The sequence below is a fragment of the Entelurus aequoreus genome, linkage group LG06, assembly GCF_033978785.1.
Source record: "Entelurus aequoreus isolate RoL-2023_Sb linkage group LG06, RoL_Eaeq_v1.1, whole genome shotgun sequence".
Lineage (NCBI taxonomy): Eukaryota > Metazoa > Chordata > Actinopteri > Syngnathiformes > Syngnathidae > Entelurus > Entelurus aequoreus.
The window spans coordinates 72,891,576-72,918,299 of record NC_084736.1 but is presented as its reverse complement, the minus strand read 5'-3'; the positions used below and the strand labels follow the sequence as shown (position 1 = coordinate 72,918,299).

Sequence of the window (26,724 nt, the reverse complement as noted above, 5' to 3'; positions counted from 1 at the left end):
CAACATTCATTTGGTATAGTCTCTTCCACAGACAAAAAGCCACAAAGTGCTTCACAACACAGTTAAATTAGAGAAAAACAATGAATCTAATAAAAAAGGCCAATATACAATAAAAAAGTGCAATGCATAAACAATATAAAAATACAGTATGAATAAAAAATACAAAACAATATAAAAACTAAAAAAAGACAACATAAAAATCATCACAACAATAAAAGCTTGAACAAATAAATGAGTCTTAAGATTGCCTTTGAAGGTGTCAACAGAGTCAATTAAGCGCAATGAGGGCGGAAGATCATTCCACAGCGTGGGAGCAACAGACTGGAAAGATCGGTCACCTCTAGTTCTAAAACCAGTGCATGAAACCTTCAGCAGATTCTGATCCACGGACCTCAGAGCCTGAGTTTGGGAGTAAGGTTGGATCAGATCACTGATATAAGAAGAAGCCTGACCATGTAAACCTCTGAAGGCTAGAACCAGAATTGTTTAACGTGATCCTATAGGACAGGGCTCCCCAATCTTTTTTCCACCAGGGACCGGTTTATTGTATGCATTATTTTTTACGGACCGACTTTCTACGTGTGGTAGATAAAAACAGCAACTCATCATAATGCTGAAGTAGTGGGAGCCCTGGACGTGTTCCTTTGCGAAGAGATGGCATATACTATATACCAGTGTTTCTTAACCCCAGTGTTGGGCCACGAGCACCCCCTAAAATGTAATATATCTGTTTTTTCAGCCGTGGTCGCATAGGCCGCAGCGTTACTTAGTTGTAATACACTTTTCTACCACTTGTGGCAGTATCGACAATATAAAACCAACAGAAGAAGTCTGGCGCTAATGTCATAAAGAAATGTCTTACGTGCTAAAATTGTGACTAAAGTGGTGAAGCTGTATTTTCATTTGCACTTTAATCTTATTGACAGTTTACTTAGGAAACATATTTATAACTAATTTACTTTAATTATTTTAGCACAACATAATACATATTGTTTGTAAATTATTTTTTTCTAATCAGCCTGGCCTAAGCCTAATGTTTATTTGTTAAATTAATAATAATCTTTGTGATTAACACATGATGTTATATATTTTTACAAGGTAGTAAACTGTAAGTAGGTTATATATTTTATTTTATTGAATATGATCAGAATCAAGAGTAAGGTTACTTATTCAGTGTTAATATTGGAGTGGTCCCCGGGTCCCTTTGTAGTGGAAAAGTTGGGTCCTGAAGTCAAACAGGTTAAGAACCCCTGCTATATAAAATTATCCTGCAGATGGAAATGAGCCTTTGGCTACAATCTGGCACATTAACATTTTATATGTTCATTAATGTGCATTAATGTACTATAACAAATGGCGACTTCCTATCAGGAGTTGTAATATACATCTATAAACAAGCTTATTGGTGTGTTTAGTGGGACAGGTGAAAGTTATGTTGAAGAAAATGCGGTAGTTTATAAATTAATTAATGTTTCTGTGCGGCCCGGTAGAAAATGTGTCACGGACCGGTGGCTAAGGACCACTGCTATAGGACACTGGCAGCCAGTGAAGTTCTTTTACAATAGGGGATATGTGGGTCCTCCTATTAGTACGGGTCAGAATTCTCGCTGTAGACTTTTGGAATAGTTGCAGTCGAGAGAGCTTCTTCTTGTTCATACATGAAAACAAACAGTTGCAATAGTCTAAACGCAAGGACACAAAAGCATGAATGATAAGCTCCAAATCATTCTGACACCATTTTCCTAAGTTTAGAGATGTTCCTTAGATGAAATAAGCAGTTCATTGTCAACTGCTTACAAGGCTGCACTAATGACATGTCTTTGTTCAAAGATAACTGCCAAGTTTCTGAGGCTTGGCTTAGTAGACTGGCCTAAATCACCCAAGTACTGTTTAATCCATGGAAATGAATCACCAGGTGCAATAACCAATGTTTATGTTTTGTCTGCATTGAGCTGCAGAGATGTATTGCTTAGCCATTGTTTTATGTCCACTAAACAATGATGCATGGAGGAGTTAAGCTTCTGGATCTCAGACGGCTTAAAAGTATAGCTGGATGTAAAAAGAAAAGTAAAAAGAAACATCACTAAACCTTTCAATTACCTTTCCCAAAGGGTTCAAATACAGCAAAAAATAATACAGGATCCAAAACAGAACTTTGAGGCAATAAATCTGCTGACTCAGACCTTGTTTGATTAGCTGTAACACTAAAGGTGCGCCCCGACAAATATAAGGAGAACCACTGCAGAACTGACCCTGACAGTTCTTGATCCCTTAGTGTTCTCAGCAGAACCTGATGGTCAACAACTTCAAAGGCTGAGGACAGATCCAAGAGAAGCCGAACAGTGCATTTTCTAGAATCACCAGTCGCTGGACACTCTAAGTAAGGCCGTTTATGCTGTTTACGGAAACTGGGCTGAAATGGCTCATGGATGTTACTTTGATCGAAGAAAAATGTCAGCTTGACAACTTTCTCAAGGATCTTAGACAGGCTTGGAATTCGGCCTAAAACTATTTTGATCGATTGGGTCTAAGCCTGCTTTTTTTTTTTTAAATAATGGCTCCACTATGACAAGTTTTAAAACATTGGGTAACACACCAGTAGACCAAAAGAGGTTAACCATGTTGGTAACAAGGGCCAATTTCCTCAAACACGTTTTTGAAAGAGCCTTATACAAGGATGGACGTCAGATGAAAAACAGGAAGGCTCAGTCACAGTCCTATATGAGGACCACATGCTGGGGACAGGCTCAGCAGCAGGGGTACCACACGGAAGGGTACCCCTGTTTTTGTTGGTGAAAAATCTCAAAATGGCATTGCTGACAGCTTCACAAAAAACAGGGGTAACTGGAGCAGCAGGATATACAAGAGAAGTTATGGTGTCAAACAAAAATTTTGGATTTTTCTTATTCAATGTTATTAACTGACAAATAGTCAGATCCGGCATTTTTACCCATCACATTGTAGGATGACACAAGATCCCTGAGATAGAGCCTGTACACCTCAAGGTTAGTGGATTTCCACAGGCATTCAGTCTATCAACATAGTCTCTTAAGTCCATCCATCCATCCATCTTCTTCTGCTTATCCGAGGTCGGGTCGCGGGGGCAGAAGCCTAAGCAAGGAAGCCCAGACTTCCCTCTCCCCAGCCACTTTGTCCAGCTCTTCCCGGGGATCCTGAGGCGTTCCCAGGCCAGCCGGGAGACATAGTCTTCCCAACGTGTCCTGGATCTTCCCCGTGGCCTCCTACCAATCGGACATGCCCGAAACACCTCCCTAGGGAGGCGTTCGGGTGGCATCCTGACCAGATGCCTGAACCAACTCATCTGGCTCCTCTCGATGTGGAGGAGCAGCGGCTTTACTCCGAGTTCCTCCCGGATGACAGACCTTCTCACCCTATCTCTAAGGGAGAGCCCCGCCACCTGGCGGAAGAAGCTCATTTCGCCCGCTTGTACCCGTGATCTTGTCCTTTCGGTCATAACCCAAAGCTCATGACCCTAGGTGAGGATGGAAACGTAGATTGACCGGTAAATTGAGAGCTTTGCCTTCCGGCTCAGCTCCTTCTTCACCACAACGGATCGATACAGCGTCCGCATTACTGAAGACGGCGCACCGATCCGCCTGTCGACCTCACGATCCACTCTTCCCTCACTCGTGAACAAGACTCCGAGGTACTTGAACTCCTCCACTTGGGGCAAGATCTCCTCCCCAACACGGGGAGATGGTACTCCATCCTTTTCCGGGCGAGAACCATGAACTTGGAGGTGCTGATTCCCATCCCAGTCGCTTCACACTCGGCTGCGAACCGATCCATTGAGAGCTGAAAATCTTGGCCAGATGAAGCCATCAGGACCACATCATCTGCAAAAAGCAGAGACCTAATCCTGCAGCCACCAAACCGGATACCCTCAACTCCCTGACTGCGCCTAGAAATTCTGTCCATAAAAGTTATGAACAGAATCGGTGACAAAGTGCAGCCTTGGCAGAGTCCAACCCTCATTGGAAATGGGTCCGACTTACTGCCGGCAATGCGGACCAAGCTCTGACACTGATCATACAGGGAGCGGACCGGCACAATCAGACAGTCCGTTACCCCATACTCTCTGAGCACTCCCCACAGGACTTCCCGGGGTACACGGGAAGTCAGTCTTAAGTCTTGGGATATCTTCATTAGTCCAAGGGTATGCTTTTTTATGTGTAGACAAGTTGGATTTAACAGGAGCCACCTGATCCAGAATTGTTACACAGTGATTGTTAAAACAGTGAATTATATTGTCAGGCATGTGATTTGACCACAATGAAAATGACTGAAAAAATTTCCGGGGGTCTGGGGGCCTTCGTCCCCCAGCCAGGTCCAGGTTTTTCACCAATTTAACATGCTAAAATTAACAAAGACAGCACCATTTGAAGAAAATATTTTAGTGTTTAAAGACATGAAAACATCATTAATAGAACATACATAACCCAATTATCCTAATGAATCACTGTATATGGTTCAGTCCCAACAGTATTTAGTCACTAATATTTACATCTTGTGTTCATTTCACATCCACAGGTGCCACATCGATCAGTGTTATTATCTACAGTTTATTTACAGTATTACCACATTACTTCAGTTCATGTAATGTAATGTAATGTAAACATTTCATTCTTTTCGCCAAAATAGGATATACATTTATGAAAATAATTAAACATGTTTAGTATTGTTTACTCATATTTGAAAATAGGAAATAATAATAATGTGAGGACACTGACATATTGCATGAAACAAGTGTGAAAATATTTACCTTCAAGATTGTTACACCACTGACAATAGTTTCAAGAGACTACAAAAGAACATAATATTACAAAATAGTATTATATGCAAATTTATTTCATATAAATTGTTAACTGGAATCAATAATGCGACTCTTTGAATTTCTGTAATTTCATAATATATTTTCACATGGCTTTTTATTTTTAGAAAACCCCATTTATATTTCGCAAAGCAATAATTGGTTAATATTTAAAACAAACATGCGTATTTCGCAAGCAAATATTTTTTAGCTTACCTCATTATTAACAACCCTGTCTGCAACTGAAGTGGGTGGATCTTTCCTCTCGATGTCTACGGCAGTTGTCGATGTAAACAAAAGATGAAGTCCGTAAGGTTTGCTCACTTTCGGTTGACATCCAAAAGTACCAGCTAGTGAAAAGTTTGTTTTCCTTGCTTCAAATTGTTTCATATGTTTTTGGCGTTTCGCATGTACTTCCAAAGCCTTGAAACCTCGTGATCCATAGTCAATATTATCATGACACCACTTGCACAAAACCTTTCAGGGACGATCGATTTTCCGAATAAAATCACCGAACAAAGTCGTAACTTTCTTCTTCCCAACAGTATCAGTGATTTCCCTTTCCATCCAGTCCCATCGGAACTTATTTTTGACATGTTTATCAATTTCTTTTACTCGTAAAGCGTCCTTTCTCTCGAGAACCGACATTGTTTACATATGGAAAATGGCCGTAGTAACCATTATGAATGATGACGTTATTAACGTCATCATTCATAACAGATGTCCTGATTGGTCACAAGGAACATATCGACCAATCAACTACGGCGTAATATAAACTACGTCTCGAATCTTGATTTAGGGTCGGAGAAAAAAAACGGAAAAACGGGAGATAATTTTTTTTTTCCCCCGAGATTAAAAAAGACGGAATTCCGACTTTAGACGGAAAAATCACATGCCTGTATTGTCCACATCGAGACAGTTTATAACTAAAAGAGGATCAAACATATCAGAAAGTCTGTCTGCAGTATTAGCAGTGATAACACCCCTCTGATACCTTAATTTTGAGGGCTTGGGCTCAGGTCTATAGATCAAACAAGATAAGACTATCATCGCTCATGTTGACATCCTTTACAGACATGTTTAAAATGTCCAAGTCAAGCGTAAAAACTAAGTGTAAAATATGGCCTTTTTGGTGAGTGGGCTCAAAAACATGCTGTTCAAAGTTAAAAGGTTCATTGCAGAGCAAGATGAGCCATCATCAACATGAAGGTTTAAATCCCCAAGCATTAAAACAGTTTCCAACTTAATTATTGACGACAAGAAGTCACTAAAATCATTCAAAAAGACAGCAGAGGGGCCAGGAGCATGGTAGATTAACACACAATAAAAGGGGGATGAAAACCCCACCTTAAACATCTGCGACTCAAAAGAAGAGAATTATTGGGACTGGGTCACTTTGCTTGTGCAGTCATCTCTGTGCACAAAAGCCAGACCACCACCATGGGGACAGGGGCTGGGCTTCCTGACAGCAGAGCAGCCAGCTGGACAGAGATCATCAGAATGAATAAACTCTTCCTCTCTCTGCCATGTCTCAGAAAGACACATGATATCCAGATTTTCTCTTGAGAAAAGATCATTCAATGAAAAAGACTTATTCGCAATTGAACGAGCGTTCAGCAGGCCAATGTGGAGTGTGGATGACAACACAAAGGCAGTGTCTGTGTTACGCAGCGGGATTGGTCGAAAGTCCCGTGGACACCAGCTGGTCGGCACAAACACGGAAGTAAATGATGGCGGTGTAAACCCCTGACCACAACTGCAGCGCTTTGGAGGGTCCAGGACACTTGTTGAAGTCCAAGCAGGCGGAGTCGTGGACACGCTACCACACACATCGAGGAGAGAAATCTGGCTGAGGCATTGAGCGTGATGGCAGCCATGACGGCCGAAGACAGCCCACAAGCTTGACCTGGATACCTGACCTTAAGCCTCTTTTCATCGATCTTTTGCGGACCTTGCCCGGTGTCTGACATACCAGCAAGTATTCAGGTGAGTCGGGATCAACTATAAATGGAGGAGGGAACGCTTGCTTGTACCTGTTCCATGTATCAAACAAACCCTCCATTGACTCTCTGACACTAAACAAAGAGTCCCGATCATACGTCTGTAAAGCCAAAACACTTCTATTTGTTATTCGGGCTGATATGATTACATATTTCTACAGCCTTTAGTCACTCTGCAGAAAAAGGCCATTAGGATTGTGTCCAATGTTCACTACAGACATCATTCAAATCCACTATTCATGGAGTTAAAGCAACTTAAACTGCACGATGTCATCAAATTTAAAACTGCTCAAATTATGTTTAGGGCATCCCAAAACTCTCTACCATCCAATATACAGAACCTATTCCAGGATAGAGATGCTCACCATAGGTACAGTCTAAGAGGAAACAACAAATTATATTTGCCTACATTTAGAACAACTTTAAAGTCAATGTGCATTTCAGTGCGTGGAGTCAGTCTGTGGAACAACTTAGGGGAAGAGTTAAAAACGTGTTCTAACATGATTCAATTTAAAAGACTGTTTAAAAAAGAAGTACTGAAGAAGTACGAGGAGGAAAGACTGTGATGCCCTCAGCACAGAGCGATGGGAGAGAGGTGTATGGTCAGAGAGTGTTTGGGCCTATGTATGTGTGTGTGTGTGTGTGTGTGTGTGTGTGTGTGTGTGTGTGTGTGTGTGTGTGTGTGTGTGTGTGTGTGTGTGTGTGTGTGTGTGTGTGTGTGTGTGTGTGTGTGTGTGTGTGTGTTTTGTCTCGTCTTGTCTTGTATCAAAGTAACAGTGGTACTATTGTATTGTTAGTGTACAGGAGCTTTTCTTGTTTTTGTTTGTATAGTATTTTTCTTGTATTATATTGTTTATGTTAAATGTGGAATGAGTGAGAGGGGTTGGGATATTATAAGCATCGGCTTCATACAACCCCTTTTCAAGCCTTGCATAAATGTCTCTGCCAAAATGTAAAAAAAAAAAAAAAATGTTTTGTTGTACTGTGCAGGTTTGAAATAAATACTTCAATTCAATTCAATATGTTAATAATGTTAATAATATACACAGTAGGAGACGAGCCATGGCAGCGCCAGTCACAGGCTTGTCTTCAACTATTATCTCTTCTCCCAGTGAGAGAGAGACATGCTGACAAATTGTATTTGAATTATATGGCCCAAATGTTGACTTGCAAATTAAAAGTGTTATCCACACGGGATTACAATCCTTTGTCAATACATGACATGCCACCTTGACTCACAGCAGCAGAAGCAAACATCGCAACTGTGCACAGAACATCAACTACTTAAATCCTAGTAATATAAACAGTAATACAAAATGGTGTGGAAAGTAAGAAAAATGTGAATGATTTAAATACAAACATAACAAAATAACCTGATTAAAACCTGCTTACCCCTAGGAAAAAATAAGCCAACACGCTACTTAATGACCAGGGAATACTTCTCTGAAGCTATTAACATACTGTATGTGTTTATATTGCCATTTTATCCGCATATTCTTAAATCCTAAAGATTTTGAGAGTTTGCAGTGATGACAAATCTGTTTGACCAATGAGCTATGAGCAGTGGTTTTACGACATCCATACTGGCTCAACTGTTGAAAGTAACAGGCAGTAAACGGATTGAGTACAATTGTGGCCAACCAAGCAGACACTGTGTAGTGGGAAAGAAACAAGCACCCTGGTTTTCGTGGCTCACATTTAATTGAGAAGAGTTTTAAATATTCTCTTGATTGAGGTCACTAGAATCAGGTTATTATTAATTCTGCTTGAAGCATTCGTAAAAAGTCAAGTCACTATCTCTAAATCATATATAATTTGTTTTAAGTACATTCAGTCAATATGTCTATGGATGTTCTCATTCATCCAGGTCATTGTATTCTCATGGAATCGATTGCAACTGAACGGTTCAGTTTGTTTTAGGACTGGGCGGTATGGACCAGAAGTTATATCCCAATATATTTTGGCTTAAGGTATACGATATATATCACAATATTTTTTCCTGAAAGTGAATTTATAAAAAGTCAAACCCAAACATGTATGTCAAGTAGTTTTATTGAAACTAATACTTAACATGGGTCACTTGCTGAAAGTGTTAAAGTTTCATGCAAAGATATTGCACATAAACATATTAAAAAGTCTTGAAAATATGAAAAGAAAAGTAAATTATAATCTTCAATTTTTTTAAATCAAAGCTTTAGCAACGCTCAAATCCTCAACTAACAACAAAAACACAAAAGAACAAAATATAAACTAGCGTCCTTTGTTTAGAGGACATTTCAAACATCAGCAGAAAACTTAAAAATAATTAACAATAGTGTTTTTGTAGCTCAACATTTTAGAAGACCCATGTTTATGTACATATCCTACGAAGTCAGACCTACACTGTTTCAATGTCCATTTCTCAGATGATATAATTGTTGATGACTGAAGTGCTGATATCAACCAAATCTAACCCCCCCGCCCCAACCCACTCCACATCCCACCCCCCGGATTGTAAATAATGTAAATAATTCAATGTATATACTCTGATGATTAACTTGTGTGATGACTGTATTATGCTGATAGTATATATCTGTATAATGAATTGATTAACGTGGACCCCGACTTAAACAAGTTGAAAAACTTATTCGGGTGTTACCGTTTAGTGATCAATTGCATGGAATATGTACTGTACTGTGCAATCTACTAATAAAAGTTTCAATCAATCAATGAAAAACCCTCAAAAATTTAAGCCAGGAACAGTAAGCTGTATACGGCAGGATGCAATAATGCCACTGCAGCTAAACACCCTTTCAAATAGTGTATTACCTTTCAGATTGTGCATTTATTGTGACTGCAAAAGTCATATAACGAGTTAATTATTTGTGGCAGCTTTTTAAATCAGTTGTTTTCATACCTTTGCAACTGTGAACATATTTATTTACACAAAGCTTGTATTTCGGAAAAAAATGTCTTCTCTTATCATTTTCAAGTGCATCCATCTCTCTTGCGTTGTGGATTTGATTGAATCTCGTAAATTGCAACTCGCCACGCTGCTGTCATGAAAGCGCGTTGCCCCGAGTGACGGCGAGGCTTCAGTCAAACGGACCCGATCGCTCGATTCTGTTATCAATGCAAGTACAACAATGTGAAAGAAGGGAAGGAAGGACAAAATACTTGATTTTCCAGAAAAAACGGTAAAGTTTACATATACATAGACACAATGCAATCCATCCGTTCATTTTTTCAAAATAATCTTACTCATCTCACCATATTTAATGTAACTTACTTCACCGAGTATTATTTATCTATCTTTATTGTGATTACTTATGGAGTATATTGTGAATAAATTGAGAACAGGAAGTGAACAAAAGTTTTAGCAACTGTTATGTAAAAGAAAAGGGGTAGGATTAAATAAGCTCTGCTTCTTCCTACTCCTTTTCGAACGTGTTGAAAAGAGAAACTGGAAATCGTGATGTATCATGTTGTATGCGTGCATGTTCGAAATAAACTCAAACTCAACTCAAACTCAACAATGAGCAGAAAGACTTCCACATTGAGACCTTAAGAATTACACTGCAAAAAGTCAGTGTTCAAAAACAAAACAAAAAACAAAAAAAAATGAGGGGTATTTTATTTGAACTAAGCAAAATTCTCTGACAATAGAACAAGAAAATTCGGCTTGTCAAGACTTTCCAAAACAAGTAAAATTAGCTAACCTCAATGAACTCAAAAATACCTTAAAATAAGTATATTCTCACTAATAACAAGTGCACTTTTCTTGGTAGAAAAAAAAGAGACCTTTTTGCTCAATATGTTGAAAAATATTCTTAAATTAAGTAAATGCTAGTGCCATTATCTTGACATAATAATATGCGCTCGGCATCATGATTTTTTTTTTCATGCTTGAAGTAAGAAATTATTACTTTAAAAAAGTAGTTTTATACTTGTGAGTGTTGATGACACAGCTTTGCAACAGTTGATATTCTAGTTTCAAGCATGTTTTACTCAATATAGGTCATCAAATCTCAGTTACAAGCTGTAATATCTTACTGAGATCATTTAGGAAGTAAAACACTAACATAAAATCTGCTTAGTGAGAAGAATGATATTATCAGACAGAAAATAAGCAAATATCACCCTTATTTGAGATATTTAATCTTACTTAGATTTCAGTTTCTGCAGTCTACATATATCAGTATTGCGGTATTGTCTCGAATACATACAGTATCTCTTTTGAAAATATACTGGTATAGTTTATAATACCTGTATACCGCCCAGCCCTAGTGTGTCTAAGATCCAAGCAGGCTTCATCAGTTCATGCTCATAGAATTTGATTGGTCGGCCCTAGTGTGTGAATGTGAGTGTGAATGTTGTCTGTCTATCTGTGTTGGCCCTGTGATGAGGTGGCGACTTGTCCAGGGTGTACCCCGCCTTCCGCCCGATTGTAGCTGAGATAGGCTCCAGCGCCCCCTGCGACCCCGAAGGGAATAAGCGGTAGAAAATGGATGGATGGATGGATGGATGGATCTAGTGTAGATGCTGGTGTTCAGTTAATAATATTTTAAAGAAGAAAAAAAAAAAAAATTACAAAAGAGAAGGTTACCACATTTGGCATCATCTTTGGCATCATTTTGGCATTAAAAAAAGATGTAGGGGAAACTTACATTTTGATGTTTTCATGGTACTGCTTGGTATCAGAAGGCTGATTGTATAGTGGCTGAAACGAGAAAGGAGACAATCACACAATATGCTCAGTTTTACAGCAGCATGCAAACCACAGGATCAGGATCTGCTAGCCTGTCATAGATGTACTGTAGATGGGGGATTTGTTCCATAATTTGATGAATGCTGTTGATGACAGATTCACATTACAGTCTGGGGTAATAAATAATGTTGGGAGTGATATCACTGAATCAGAGGGAAAAAATTTAGTTTTAAAATATGGCACAGAAAATATTATTGGGCTTCAAGACAGGTAGTCGCCTTGCACTTCGATACAGCCGTTTTACAACTGCTCGACGCTTGCGTTCAGGTAAATTTTCCTCTATCACTAATGCTAAATAGAAATTAAAACCCGAGTGAGCAAGAAAGTATGAATGTAGAAAACGCAATTCAATGCAAAACTCACCAGTTCTACCCTGGGTCCGAGCCCTTCCAGTATCCTGTGAGCCTCTTCTGCCTTTTTCTGGACCAGAACACAAACAGAAGTACTAGATTAGCCGGCTGCCTGCACCTCTGTCATCACCATGACAACACAGTGAGCACGCTCACTTGGGTGCTTAGACTACACCACGGCCGGCTGGGTGACTGGATGCAACGATAGCGAGATGGATACATTGACTATTATTAGAGCTTGTAGCTCAAGCTGAGCCACAGTTCCTTGCCTCAGTCCATCACTCCTCTGACAGGAGAAAAAACACACTCACACCCCGTGAGCGGAGAGAGAGAGAGAGGGCGTCAGAGAGAACAAGTGGGAGTCGAAAGTGAGTGGAGAAGGCATAAGCAGCAGGTGGGGGGTGGGTTGGTAAAAGGCTTTGGTGTTTATCTCTTAAGAAACATATTAATGATAGAAAAATAGAGCTAATACCTACTACAAATAGAATCCTAGAACTTTAAATGCTGTGTGGATGACCACAACACTGTATCCCACTGGGCATGTTTTAATTGTGTATAATACAAGCAAAATAATGTTTTTATGTAAGCCTACTGTATATATTGCACCTAGAGATGTCCGATAATGGCTTTTTTGCCGATATCCGATATTCCCCAACTCTTAATTACCGATTCCAATATCAACCGATACCGATATATACAGTCGTGGAATTAACACATTATCATGCCTAATTTTGTTGTGATGCCCCGTTGGATGCATTAAACAATGTAAAAAGGTTTTCCAAAATAAATCAACTCAAGTTATGTAAAAAAATGCCAACATGGCACTGCCATATTTATTATTGAAGTCACAAAGTGCATTATTTTTTTTAACATGCCTCAAAACAGCAACTTGGAATTTGGGACATGCTCTCTCTGAGAGAGCATGAGGAGGTTGAGGTGGGGGGTGGGGGGGGGGGGTATATTGCAGCGTCCCGGAAGAGTCAGTGCTGCAAGGGGTTCTGGGTATTTGTTCTGTTGTGTTTATGTTGTGTTACGGTGCGGATGATCTCCCGAAATGTGTTTGTCATCCTTGATTGGTGTGGGTTCACAGTGTGGTGCATATTTGTAACAGTGTTAAAGTTGTTTATACGGTCACCCCCTGTGTGACCTGTATGGCTGTTGACCAAGTATGCTTGCATTCACTTGTGTGTGTGAAAAACCGTAGATATTATGAGATTGGGCCGGCACGCAAAGGCAGTGCCTTTAAGGTTTATGGCTCTCAGTACTTCTCCCTACGTCCGTGTACCACTCCGTACAGCGGCGTTTTAAAAAGTAATAAATTGTACTTTTTGAAACCGATACTGATAATTTCCGATATTACATTTTAAAGCATTTATCGGACGATAATATCAGCAGTCCGATATTATCGGACATCTCTAATTGCACAACAGGCACTTAAAAGATTGAGAAGGTTTTGAACCACTCTCCTAATACAATTAAATGACCTTTACATGAACAAACTCTTAGTATGTGTATGGGGGGGCGGGGGGGGGATTTTTCAATGCAGCATGCTGAAAATAATGGAAAGCGCTACTCTACATAACAACTGACTGACGCTGTGGTCAAAGTTGGATTTGCCATAAAATAAATTTTAAGATATTCACACTCCTCTCGTCTCTGCATGCTGGGGTCACGTCTACGATGCAAAGCTCTCATATACTTCCATTATACCGTAAATTCCAGACTATAAGCCACTACTTTTTTCCTATGCTTTGAACCCTTCGGCGTATAAAACGGTCATATTGCAAATATAAAAAAATTAATAAAAAAAAAACAAGCAAGGACATGAAAAATGTGTGTTATTGTTTGTGCTATCGCGCCATCTTTTGGACGATTTCACTCACTGCAGGTGCTGCAGTGTCCTTCTGTTTAGAGCTTTCAACCGGAAGTACCTTTTTGTCTTGTAGCCGTCTATAGCGTTCCCACTACTTCTATGGATTCTTCATTCATCAATCCAAGCAATGTTTGTCATTTTTACAATATAACTAAAACAATTCTTACTTACTAAACCGCCATGTGTGATATGTGTAGGAGTGTTTTCATGCATATTTGTGTGTGCTATTGTAATGTACCGTGTTTTCCGCACTATAAGGCGCACCGGATTATAAGGCGCACCTTCAATGAATGGCCTATTTTAAAACTTTGTTCATATATAAGGTGCACCGCATTATAAGGCGCACCGCATTATAAGGTGCACCGCATTATAAGGCGCACCGCATTATAAGGTGCATAGAATAGACGCTACAGTAGAGGCTGGGTTTGCGAGACCTGTTGTGGCTCAATATTGGTCCATATATAAAGCGCACCGGATTATAAGGCGCACTGTCAGCTTTTGAGAAAATTGGAGGTTTTTAGGTGCGCCTTATAGTGCGGAAAATACGGTAATCAAGCAATGGCATTATTTAAATATTGTTTCAATTTCACAAATTCCTCAGTTAATTTACCAAGACGTTGACGTGGAGTTATTGAATCTGTTTAGCTGATTGGAGAGCTAGCTTCCGCAGCTAGTGGGACCATGACGATGACTTCTGTTTAGTTTTTTTTATTGATCAGCCGTTTTACTGTCGTATTAAAAGCACCGTTCGGAAACAATTAAGGTATCTAAATAAACATTTATCAAATGTTTTGGTGTAAATAACTAATTTACCAACCTATATATCTGCGGCGCTTAGTCCGGTGCGGCTAATATATGGAAAATATTTTTCTAACTTCTAAAATTTAGTGGGTGCGGCTTATATACCCGTGCGCTCTGTAGTCCAGAAAATACGGTAACTTTCTCAACACTGAAAATCTACAATTTACTTCCCATTTTCACTATAGGGTAAAGTGTTCAACAACATTATTAAGGAACGGCGTGGCGCTGTTGGGAGAGTGGCCGTGCCAGCAATCTGAGGGTTCCTGGTTCGATCCCCACCTTCTACCAACCTCGTCACGTTCGTTGTGTCCTTCAGCAAGACACTTCACCCTTGCCCCTGATGGGTCGTGGTTAGGGCCTTGCATGGCAGCTCCCGCCATCAGTGTGTGAATGTGTGTGTGTGAATGGGTGAATGTGGAAATAGTAGGGGTGTAACAGTATGTGTATTTGTATAGAACCGTTTCGGTACGGGTGGTTCGGTTCGGTTCGGAGGTGTACCGAACGAGTTTCCACACGGACATATTAAGTAGCGTAGCGCTTGTTGTGTAAACAATGCTAGCAGCGACCGGGCTACGACAACATATAAAAGTCAGAGCTGGAAGACTCTCCTGCCTCATTAGGATCTCCCGTTTGGGAACACTTTGGCTGCGCGATACAACAATGGAGGACGGAGGTTTGCCGACATTGTTCAGCAGCTGCTTCTGACAACACGTCAAACATGCTAACCCATTTTAAGCGTCACCACCGCATTCAAGCAGCCTCTCCTCGGCGAGTCAGGCAGGGCTAAAGCAATAACAAATGTTTTTATAGTAGCAGATTTAAGACCATATTGCATTAAAAACTAGATTTTGACCCACTTCTATGGTGGAAGAACAATAAGCCCATATATCCTCTTACTGCCAAGTTAGCCCGGCTGGGAGGGGAAAAGAAAAGTTAATCTGAGGCTGAGTTGACTTGAAACTGTTTAATGTTGCACTTTTTATATGTAGAAGAAAAGTTTTGTCATTTTATTTAATCTGAGCAACAACTTGAGGCAGTTTAATGTTGATTAACGTGGACCCCGACTTAAACAAGTTGAAAAACTTGGTCAATTGTACGGAATATGTACTGTACTGTGCAATCTACTAATAAAAGTCCCAATCAATCAATCAATCAAAAATAGCACTTTATATGTAGAAAGGTTTTGTTAAGAAACCATTCTGAGCCTTATCTTATTTAGTTTTTATTTTATATATGTTGACCACATTAACCCTGGCAATGGACCCTGTGTGTATATGTATGTTATGCCATTGTTTACAAATTTAGTAAATAAATAACCCAAAAATGTATATTTTGTTGCTTTCTTACTGTACCGAAAATGAACCGAACCGTGACCTCTAAACCGAGGTACGTACCGAACCAAAATTTTTGTGTACCGTTACACCCCTAGGAAATAGTGTCAAAACGCTTTGAGTACCTTGAAGGTAGAAACGCGCTATACAAGTATAACCCATTTACCATAACATTATGAAAGGGAATTTCACTAGAACGTATCAAATTTTAAGAAACGTGTAATGGACAAATGTAAACATGCACCGTGTAGTTATGTAATATTACAAGTATTAGGTAAACATCAATAGATTATCGATTGTCCCTGGAGCATGCTCTTATTCAAAAGAGTTGAAACGTGGTTGATATAATTCAGAGAGAGGAGGCGGGATGAAGGGAGGTGGGAGAAAGACTGTTGGCCAGCATACATCCTGGCAGGAAAAAGGGAAGTAGAAAGTGTTACAAAGGTCAGCATTCTACATACAGGAGTAATGGTGTAAGCTATGAGTCACTGTTTGTTACACCTCCAGCTTTTCAGATAAATCTTGAGCAATCTGTAATATCCTGTAACTGCTTATACTCATAAGCTCAGTAATTTCACCGAATATGTCAAATAAGGACAAACGCTATTAGGTCTCCCTGTACAGCCCAGTGACTTTTCTAATCATTTCTGAGAGCACTATCACGGTTACATCATCGTTATCTAGAGACAATGCACATTGCCCCAAGTGTCAACTAATTGCTAGTAACGTGAAACACAACAGGTTGAACGCACGATTTTAAATGGCTAAATTTAAAGAACATAGTTTCTCATTTTGTGCTTTATTTTCTTCACATCACAGGTTGAGTGCAAATGAGCCTAAGTGCAAATCAAACTCTCTCTGCACTGCAAAAACTGAAATCGAAATAAGATGAAATATCTCAAATAAGGGTGATATTTGCTTATTTTCTGTCTGATAAGATCATTCTTCTCACTAAGCAGATTTTATGTTAGAGTGTTTTACTTGTTTTAAGGGTTTTGGTCCTAAATGATCTCAGTAAGACATTACAGCTTGTTGCTGAGATTTTATAACCTATATTGAGTAAAACATGCTTGAAACTAGAATATCAACTGATGCAAAGCTGTGTCATTAACACTCACAAGTATAAAACTACTTTTTAAAGTAATAATTTCGTACTTCAAGCATGAAAAAAAATCATGCTGCCGAGCGCATATCATTATGTCAAGATAATGGCACTAGCATTTACTTATTTAAGAATATTTTTCAACATATTGAGCAAAAAGGTCTAATTTTTTTTTTTTTGACCAAGAAAAGTGCACTTGTTATTAGTGAGAATATACTTATTTTAAGGTATTTTTGGGTTCATTGAGGTTAGCTAATTTTACTTGTTTTGGAAAGTCTTGACAAGCCGAATTTTCTTGTTCTATTGGCAGATAATTTTGCTTAGTTCAAATAAAATACCCCTCATTTTTGTTTGTTTTTTTCCTTGTTTTTGAATACTTGCAGTGTACAGCAGAACCTCAATTTACGAACACCTCTATTTGCGACTTTTTCAGTCTAAAAACTTTTAGATCCAGCCAAATTTGCCTCTGTGTGCAAACAATGTCTCGTCAAGCAATTTTGTGTCACTCTTTTTATGATTTGTCAAAAGCATTTGACACAGTAGACCACAGTCTGTTATTTTAAGCCCGTCATCACATTGGATTGTCTAAAAATGCTGCTGCTTTGTTTACAGACCATCTTTCAAGCAGAACACAATGTGTACAGGTGGCTGGGACAACCTCTTCATTACTGGACATTACCAAAGGAGTTCCGCAAGGCTCAGTGCTGGGGCCCATTTTTTCCCCATCTATATAAATATTCTTTGTAACAATTTGCCAAATGCTATGTACCAGTTTTATGCAGACGACACTATTATTTTTTGCTGCTCAACCTCCATCCCTTGGGGTTTTCCGTTTTTACAAACTGCTTTTAATGTCATCCAGCCTCGCTTATTTGATCTTGAATTGGTTTTAAATACAGATTAGAGATGTCCGATAATATCGGCCGATAAATGCTTTAAAATGTTACATCGTAAATTATCGGTATCTGTTTCAAAATTATCGGTATCGGTTTCAAAAAGTAAAATGTATTACTTTTTAAAACGCCGCTGTGTACACGGACGTAGGGAGAAGTACAAAGCGCCAATAAACCTTAAAGGCACTACCTTTGCGTGCCGGCCCAATCACATAATATCTACGGCTTTTCACACACACAAGTGAATGCAAGGCATACTTGGTCAACAGCCATACAGGTCACACTGAGGGTGACCGTATAAACAACTTTAACACTGTTACAAATATGGGCCACACTGTGAACCCACACCAAACAAGAACGACAAACACATTTCGGGAGAACATCCGCACCGTAACACAACATAAACACAACAGAACAAATACCCAGAACCCCTTGCAGCACTAACTCTTTCGGGACGCTACAATATACACCCCCCGGTACCCCCTCCCACCTCAACCTCCTCATACTCGCTCAGGGAGAGCATGTCCCAAATTCCAAGCTGCTGTTTTGAGGCATGTTAAAAAAAATAATGCACTTTGTGACTTCAATAATAAATATGGCAGTGCCATGTTGGCATTTTTTTTTCATAACTTAAATTAGGGACGGCGTGGCGAAGTTGGTAGAGTGGCCGTGCCAGCAATCGGAGGGTTGCTGGTTACTGGGGTTCAATCCCCACTTTCTACCATCCTAGTCACGTCCGTTGTGTCCTTGGGCAAGACACTTCACCCTTGCTCCTGATGGGTGCTGGTTAGCGCCTTGCATGGCAGCTCCCTCCATCAGTGTGTGAATGTGTGTGTGAATGGGTGAATGTGGAAACACTGTCAAAGCGCTTTGAGTACCTTGAAGGTAGAAAAGCGCTATACAAGTATAACCCATTTATTTTTCATAACTTGAGTTGATTTATTTTGGAAAACCTTGTTACATTGTTTAATGCATTCAGCGGGGCATCACAACAAAATTAGGCATAATAATGTGTTAATTCCACGACTGTATATATCGGTTGATATCGGAATCGGTAATTAAGAGTTGGACAATATCGGAATATTGGTAAAAAAGCCATTATCGGACATCTCTAATACAGATAAAAGCAAGCTCATGGTTTTATCCACATTCAAGGGTGCAACCGGAAATCATTTCAAATATTATAACATCAAAAGGAAACCCTGTGGAGCAGGTTTTAAATTACAAGTACCTGGGTTTTATTCTTGACAAGAAGCTTTCATTTACATCCCATATTAACAACTTGGTAGCTAAGCTTAAGGTAAAGCTTGGGCTCTGTTACAGAAATAAAACCTGCTTCTCTCTTAAGGTCAGAAAGAAATTGATGACAGCGATTTTCTTGCCCATAATTGATTATGGAGAGGTGCTTTATTTGAGTGTTTCATTTAAATGCCTCCAGTCCCTGGACACTGTTTTTCATTCAGCAATACGTTTTGTTCCTGGATGTCGTCGTCTCACCCACCATTGTCAACGGTATGTGAAATCAGACTGGTCTTCATTGAGTGCACGCAGATACACACATTGGCTGACCATCATTTATAAGGCTATTTTAGGTTTAATGCCTCTCTACTTGTGTACTTCGTTATAAAGAAAAAACAGCTCTTACACATTACGTTCTAATGAAACTTATGCTTAAACTGTTCCTCGTGTACAGACTGAATTACTTCCATTTGGGGCCTTCTGTTGTATCCTGAGGAACAGACAGTGTGCGACGTTTGCACAGTGCCTGTGTTTTTTTTGTTAATTTATTGTTTTACAGTTTGTTTTTATGCATCTTAAAATGTATGTCTTAATTTAAACGTTTATGTAACTGCTCTGTGACATGTGCTGCTGACGTCCTGGCCAGGTCACCCATGTGAAAGAGATCTTTCTTTCTTATCTGGTTAAATAAAGGTTGGATTAAAAAAATAAAAAAGAGGAGCCGGCATTCACCGCGTGGTGCGCCATGGTGAGGCTGCTGGCTCCGACAGAACGCGGGAGAGTTTATCAAGCATTTAGAGGATTGTATTGGCGAAGGGGGATTCTACAGCAGCAAGTTGTCAACTGTGATGGGATTTTTTAGGGGGGAAATGATCCTTTGGCAGACGTATAATACAGTTGAGGAAAAGGCACAACTGGGACAGAAGCCGATGATAAATCGACAAATACAACTCCGAAAGTCCCAGAGTATTCAAAAAATGCCACAAATATTTACCGACACGAGGACACAAGGTAAAAAGGATTTTCCTTTGTTATGTTTTTTTATTGTAGCAACATGGTTGTTAACGTTTTGAAGGGCACCAAAGGCAAAGGAACTTTTGTGTGTGTGCACGCATTGACAGTTAAGCTGGCTGTTGTTGTTGCTGTTTGGATAAAAAAAGAGATTTTTGAGCCATTACACTCCTGTTATGTTGGTTTGATATATACTGTATATACCAGGGATGCCCAAAGTGCGGCCCGGGGGCCATTTGCGGCCCGCAGGTCATTTTTTAATGACCCCACGGACCATTTTAAAATACAATTAAAAAAATTAAAAACATAAGAAGTGGTATGAAAGACCAAACAGGTGAAATGTAACAAGAAAATGTTGCAATGTTTACTCTAATAACACAAAGCTGCCATGCAGGCTGTTTCTTTCTTTAAAAAATAATAATGAATCAAAATCAATGTTATTATGAATTATTGACCTATCCAAGGCTCCAATTACGTCACATTAAATATTTCACTTTGAGATATTTTTTGGGGAAAATGTTGCATATATTGTGTTTGCCATATAAAAAATTGAGCTTTTTTTTTTTTTTTTTAAAGAAGGTCCTAAAACGAACAAACAAAAAACATAAACAACGATACAACGTATAATTGACGGATAGATCTGAAGTTGATCTCGAGATTGTGTTAAAAGTATGCAGTAAACATTTTTTTATAATTTTGGTTCCCCAATAATTTTTGTGTGATTTGTTTTTAAGTGTCATTGCTCAAAAAATAATAATGAATTAAAATCAATGGTGTTATGAGTTATTGACCTTTTTAAGGCTCCAATTATTATATAATCTGAAATATTCCTCTTAAAAATTTTATTGGGTGAAAATATTGCATATTTTGTGTTTTTTTCATAAAAAAACAGGGTTTTCTTTGACAAAAAGAGCATACGACTTAAATCTTTAAAAACGTTATATTGACAGATAGACCTAATGTTGATCTAGAGATAATAATACTGAATAATGACACATTTTAAATATTTTTTGGACCAAAACCCTTTGGGGTCCCCGGGATCAAGCCTGAGTGGAGGCCTTAATGTATATTTTTTATACATATATTGTATTGGTTTTTAAAATAAAAAAATATCAAAATGGCCCCCGCTTGCTTTGATTTTTCAGTGTGCGGCCCTCAGTGGAAAAAGTTTGGACACCCCTGGTATATACAGTACGTATATACCTGTATATACACATTATAGTGTCTTCAAAGTGTGCATTTTTAATGAAAATAGGGATTTTTGTCGAGGCTAGAACTAGAGATGTTGAATAATATCAGCCTGCCGATATTATCGGCCGATAAATGTTTTAAAATGTATTATCGGAAATTATCGGTATCGGTTTCAAACTCCCGATTTTTCCGGGAGACTCCCGAATTCCCCTCCCGAAAACCTCCCGGGGCAACCATTCTCCCGAATTTCTCCCGATTTCCACCCGGACAACATTATTGGGGGCGTGCCTTAAAGGCACTGCCTTTAGCAACCTGTCGTCACGTCCGCTTTTCCTCCATACAAACAGCGTGCCGGCCCAGTTACATTATATATGCGGCTTTTACACACACATGAGTTAATGCAATGCCTACTTGGTCAACAACCATACAGGTCACACTGAGGGTGACCGTATAAACAACTTTAACACGGTTACAATTATGCGCCACACTGTGAACCCACACCAAACAAGAATGACGAACACATTTCGGGAGAACATCTGCACCGTAACACAACATAAACACAACAGAACTAATACCTAGAACCCCTTGCAGCACTAACTCTACCGGGACGCTACAATATACACCCCCCGCTACCACCAACCCCCCCCCGAGTTTGGAGGTCTCAAGGTTGGCAAGTATGATCTAGTATACTCTGGACTGAAGCTGTGTGCCTTCATTGTTTTTGTAGTTATAATTATGCACTTTTTGAAAATCAAAGTATAGTATTTCCCATAGTTGTAGTGGGAATTAGGATTATCTCAGGGAGAGCATGTCACAAATTCCAAGCTGCTGTTTTGAGGCATGTTAAAAAAAAATAACGCACTTTGTGACTTCAATAATAAATATGGCAGTGCCATGTTGGCATTTTTTTCCATAACTGGAGTTGAAGTTGTTCTCTTATTTTGGAAAACCTTGTTTTTGATTGATTGATTGATTGATTGAAACTTGTATTAGTAGATTGCACAGTACAATTGACCACTAAATGGTAACACCCGAATAAGTTTTTCAACTTTCCACGTTAATCAATTCATGGTAAAGTTACATTGTTTAATGCATCCAGCGGCATAATAATGTGTTAATTCTACGACTGTATATATCGGTAGATATCGGAATCGGTAATTAAGAGTTGGACAATATTGGAATATTGGCAAAAAAGCCATTATCGAACATCTCTAGCTAGAACCAATTATTCATTTTTTTTTTTTAAATTCTGGAGAACTGCAAACTCTTTTTTTTTTATCCATGTTTAAGAACCAATTAGGTTCATAAATGAAGGTCCCACTGTATATGGCACACCAACTGTACATGTGTCGCTGTAAACATACAAAGACAGAGCGACCGGATACAGAACATGCGCATCAAATGTGGCATCTTCTGCTACACACCAAACAAACACAAGAAGAAGATGATGGCGAATACGAGCAAGAAACCCGAGTCTCTTGTCTGCACTGATGACGAAAGAGAAACACTCCTGTGAGTCACAAGACAAACACAATTACAGGAGAATGTCGACTGGGAGTCATGCCAGAGAAAATAGCATGACACAGCCGTGCAGTCCACCATTCTAGTTGTCTTTGTTACCCGTTGTTGTGTGCAGGGTTCTTGTTCTTGTTACGTGACAGTGTGGCGATGTCATCATTCTTAAAAAGTAGTGGTTTACTTGTTCACGCTTGTCGTTACAACACTGTACAGTTCTCACCTAAGAACGTTACTGTGTGAACAGTATACTATGTACAGTATAAACTAAAATAAAGCTTACCAGGACTGACAACAGCTGAGATTTATTGTACTCATTTTGTATGCCATGTACAGAATATTGCAATATAAAGCCCCACTGACATATGTTTTACATCTGACACACCAGCTGTTTTGCCTCTGCTGAATAAATGGACACTTGGGCAGTTTTACTATACTTGAAAATGCCCATTGTACTTCTTGTGTTGTGTTATTCTCACATCTGAATTTTTGTGATAGCGGAACTGCTGATCTGTATTCTGCATCCGCCTGGAGCTCCCCTTGCCTGTTTAGAAATTAAACAGCCACTAAAATTGTTAATCTGCAAATTAACTGTAGCCCAGCTGTTTCTTTCACTACTCCTGATGCTATACTGTCGATGATATTAGTGCGAGATGTTCTCTGAACATTTGTGAAGTCTTTTTAAAACCATTTTTAGGAGAGAGAATGTTTTTGCAATTTTAAAAAATGCCCCACATCTTTCCCTATCATCCCATTATTGGCAAAACAGACACATTCATTTGTACAGCTAACAATGAGAATTCTGGCTCAAAAAGTAAAGTGACAAAACATATAAAGCTGCTATGGCAGCAGAGATAAATATCTGTCTTAAGAACAAATGTATCTTGATATGTGGATATACCATTCGTTATGAAATCACTTGGCAGTGTACATTTGTCCTTTGAGCTTTTTTGCCGATATCCGATATTCCGATATTGTCCAACCCTTAATTACCGATTCCGATATCAACCGATACCGATATATACAGTCGTGGAATTAACACATTAGTATGCCTAATTTTGTTGTGATGCCCCGCTGGATGCATTAAACAATGTAACAAGGTTTTCCAAAATAAATCAACTCAAGTTATGGAAAAAAAAAAAGCCAATTTTTTTTTTTTCTGTGGGGGGGGGGGGGGGAGAGATATTGTAGTGTCTTGCACAGTGTGGCGCATATTTGTAACAGTGTTAAAGTTGTTTATTTGGTCACCCTCAGTGTGACCTGTATGGCTGTTGACCAAGTATGCATTGCATTCACTTGTGTGTGTGAAAAGCCGTAGGTATTACGTGATTGGGCCGGCATGCAAAGGCAGTGCCTTTAAGGTTTATTGGCGCTCTGTACTTCTCCCTACATCCGTGTACCACCCCCGTACAGCGGCGTTTTAAAAAGTCATACATTTTAGTTTTTGAAACCGATACCGATAATTTCCGACATTACATTTTTTTTATTTTTTTTTATTACATTTTAAAGCATTTATCGGCCGATAATATCGGCAGCCCGATATTATCGGACATGCTGAAATGGATAAATGCATAACTTGCGCGCACAAAATAATGGCTCGTTGACAAACCGATATTTATGAGCGGTTTGTTTGTGTCCAACAATAGGAAGCAATAATTAAACGCCATGCCGTCAAGTAATGTACACTACCGTTCAAAAGTTTGGGGTCACATTGAAATGTCCTTATTTTTGAAGGACAAGCACTGTACTTTTCAATTAAGATAACTTTAAACTAGTCTTAACTTTAAAGAAATACACTCTATACATTGCTAATGTGGTTAATGACTATTCTAGCTGCAAATGTCTGGTTTTTGGTGCAATATCTACATAGGTGTATAGAGGCCCATTTCCAGCAACTATCACTCCAGTGTTCTAATGGTACAATGTGTTTGCTCATTGGCTCAGAAGGCTAATTGATGATTAGAAAACCCTTGTGCAATCATGTTCACACATCTGAAAACAGTTTAGCTCGTTGCAGAAGCTACAAAACTGACCCTCCTTTGAGCAGATTGAGTTTCTGGAGCATCACATTTGTGTGGTCAATTAAACGCTCAAAATGGCCAGAAAAAGAGAACTTTCATCTGAAACTCGACAGTCTATGCTTGTTCTTAGAAATGAAGGCTATTCCACAAAATTGTTTGGGTGACCCCAAACTTTTGAACGGTAGTGTATATTACATTGAAATAAATGTACTTCATAGTTTCATGGTTAATTTAGACCTGCATGCATCTAATGGAATTATTGCTAAGTATCTGCTCAAAAATATTAATACAATCGTTAAACAAAACCTCTGCCTTGTGTTTAATTAATATTTTGGCCTACTACGCTACTGTATTTTAATATTAGTCATTATGATGAACAGTTTAAGAACCACTGATATAATGCATACTGTGGGGGGGAGGGGGCGTGGCCTGCGGACCTGCAGCGAAGCGGGGTGTGCCAGGACCGGCTTTGATATCAGCGACAGGTGCATAGATGGCCCACCTGGGTGTACTTATCTAATCACCTGTCGCTCTGTTAAAGGCAGCAGCCGGGAAGGAGAGGGGGTTGGAAGGCGAGTGAGAGCGAGGCGGACATAAGAGACGATGGCTGAAAAGCACACAAAGAGACTCATGGTGAAAAATAAATCATTGTTCAGAACCATGAACGCAGCTGTCACGTCCGTGATTAGTGGTCCGAAGAGCCCGGAAGCGCAAGACTTCCACACATACTGTACATACACACTCGATAATTCAGCCCACATTCTTACTTTTGGTGTGAAGCAATGTGAGTTTGGTGGAAAAAGTGAGTCTCAGATGTATCTTCTACTGACCCTGTTCTCATCATAGATGATCTGTACCAAGCTGCGATGCTTGGCCTCGCTGGGTGGAGGGGAAATGGACCGCTCTGGCTCGTGAGGTTTTGCAGCCTCCTCCTCCAGCTGTTGCTGCAACACACAAACAAGGATGACTTAGTTAGCATTTAAAAATGACAACATCTTTTTTATATTCCAAAGGTTATTAACAAGGTCTCGTTAAATACAGTGGTTTCAGTGTAACACGACCAATTTTAATACATCTTTTTCACATCAAGTTCCAGTTTCTGTGTCTGCAGGATCTCGGGAAATAAAGTTAGGCGCATTTGCTCACATGCGAGTTGAAAAATAAAGCTACCGTGGATCCAGGCTGATGTCCGTGTCTCCTCTATTTAACAGCCATAAAAAGATTACAACCCTCCCAAATATATTACACTATAATGTAATATACATTCATTCATACAAACCCCGTTTCCATATGAGTTGGGAAATTGTGTTAGATGTAAATATAAACGGAATACAATGATTTGCAAATCATTTTCAACCCATATTCAGTTGAATATGCAACAAAGACAACATATTTGATGTTCAAACTGATAAACATTTTTTTTTCTGCAAATAATCATTAACTTCAGAATTTGATGCCAGCAACACGTGACAAAGAAGTTGGGAAAGGTGGCAATAAATACTGATAAAGTTGAGGAATGCTCATCAAACACTTATTTGGAACATCCCACAGGTGACCAGGCAAATTGGGAACAGGTGGGTGCCATGATTGGGTATAAAAGTAGATTCCATGAAATGCTCAGTCATTCACAAACAAGGATGGGGCGAGGGTCGCCACTTTGTCAACAAATGCGTGAGCAAATTGTTGAACAGTTTAAGAAAAACCTTACTCAACCAGCTATTGCAAGGAATTTAGGGATTTCACCATCTACGGTCCGTAATAACATCAAAGGGTTCAGAGAATCTGGAGAAATCACTGCACGTAAGCAGCTAAGCCCGTG

At 39.2% G+C, this 26,724-nt stretch overlaps 1 protein-coding gene across 1 annotated transcript in view; it reads right to left on the bottom strand.

Annotated features, from left to right (window-relative positions):
* The window catches only part of LOC133652752 (nuclear receptor corepressor 2-like), a 152,745-nt gene that overhangs the window by 30,913 nt on the left and 95,108 nt on the right, over nucleotides 1–26,724 (bottom strand). Inside the window, exons 6-8 of the mRNA XM_062051803.1 lie at nucleotides 25,736–25,849; nucleotides 11,942–11,998; nucleotides 11,478–11,530 (exon numbers count right to left, since the gene is read on the bottom strand). Of these exons, the coding sequence (XP_061907787.1) occupies nucleotides 11,478–11,530; nucleotides 11,942–11,998; nucleotides 25,736–25,849 (224 nt within the window). The remainder of the gene's footprint in view (nucleotides 1–11,477; nucleotides 11,531–11,941; nucleotides 11,999–25,735; nucleotides 25,850–26,724) is intronic.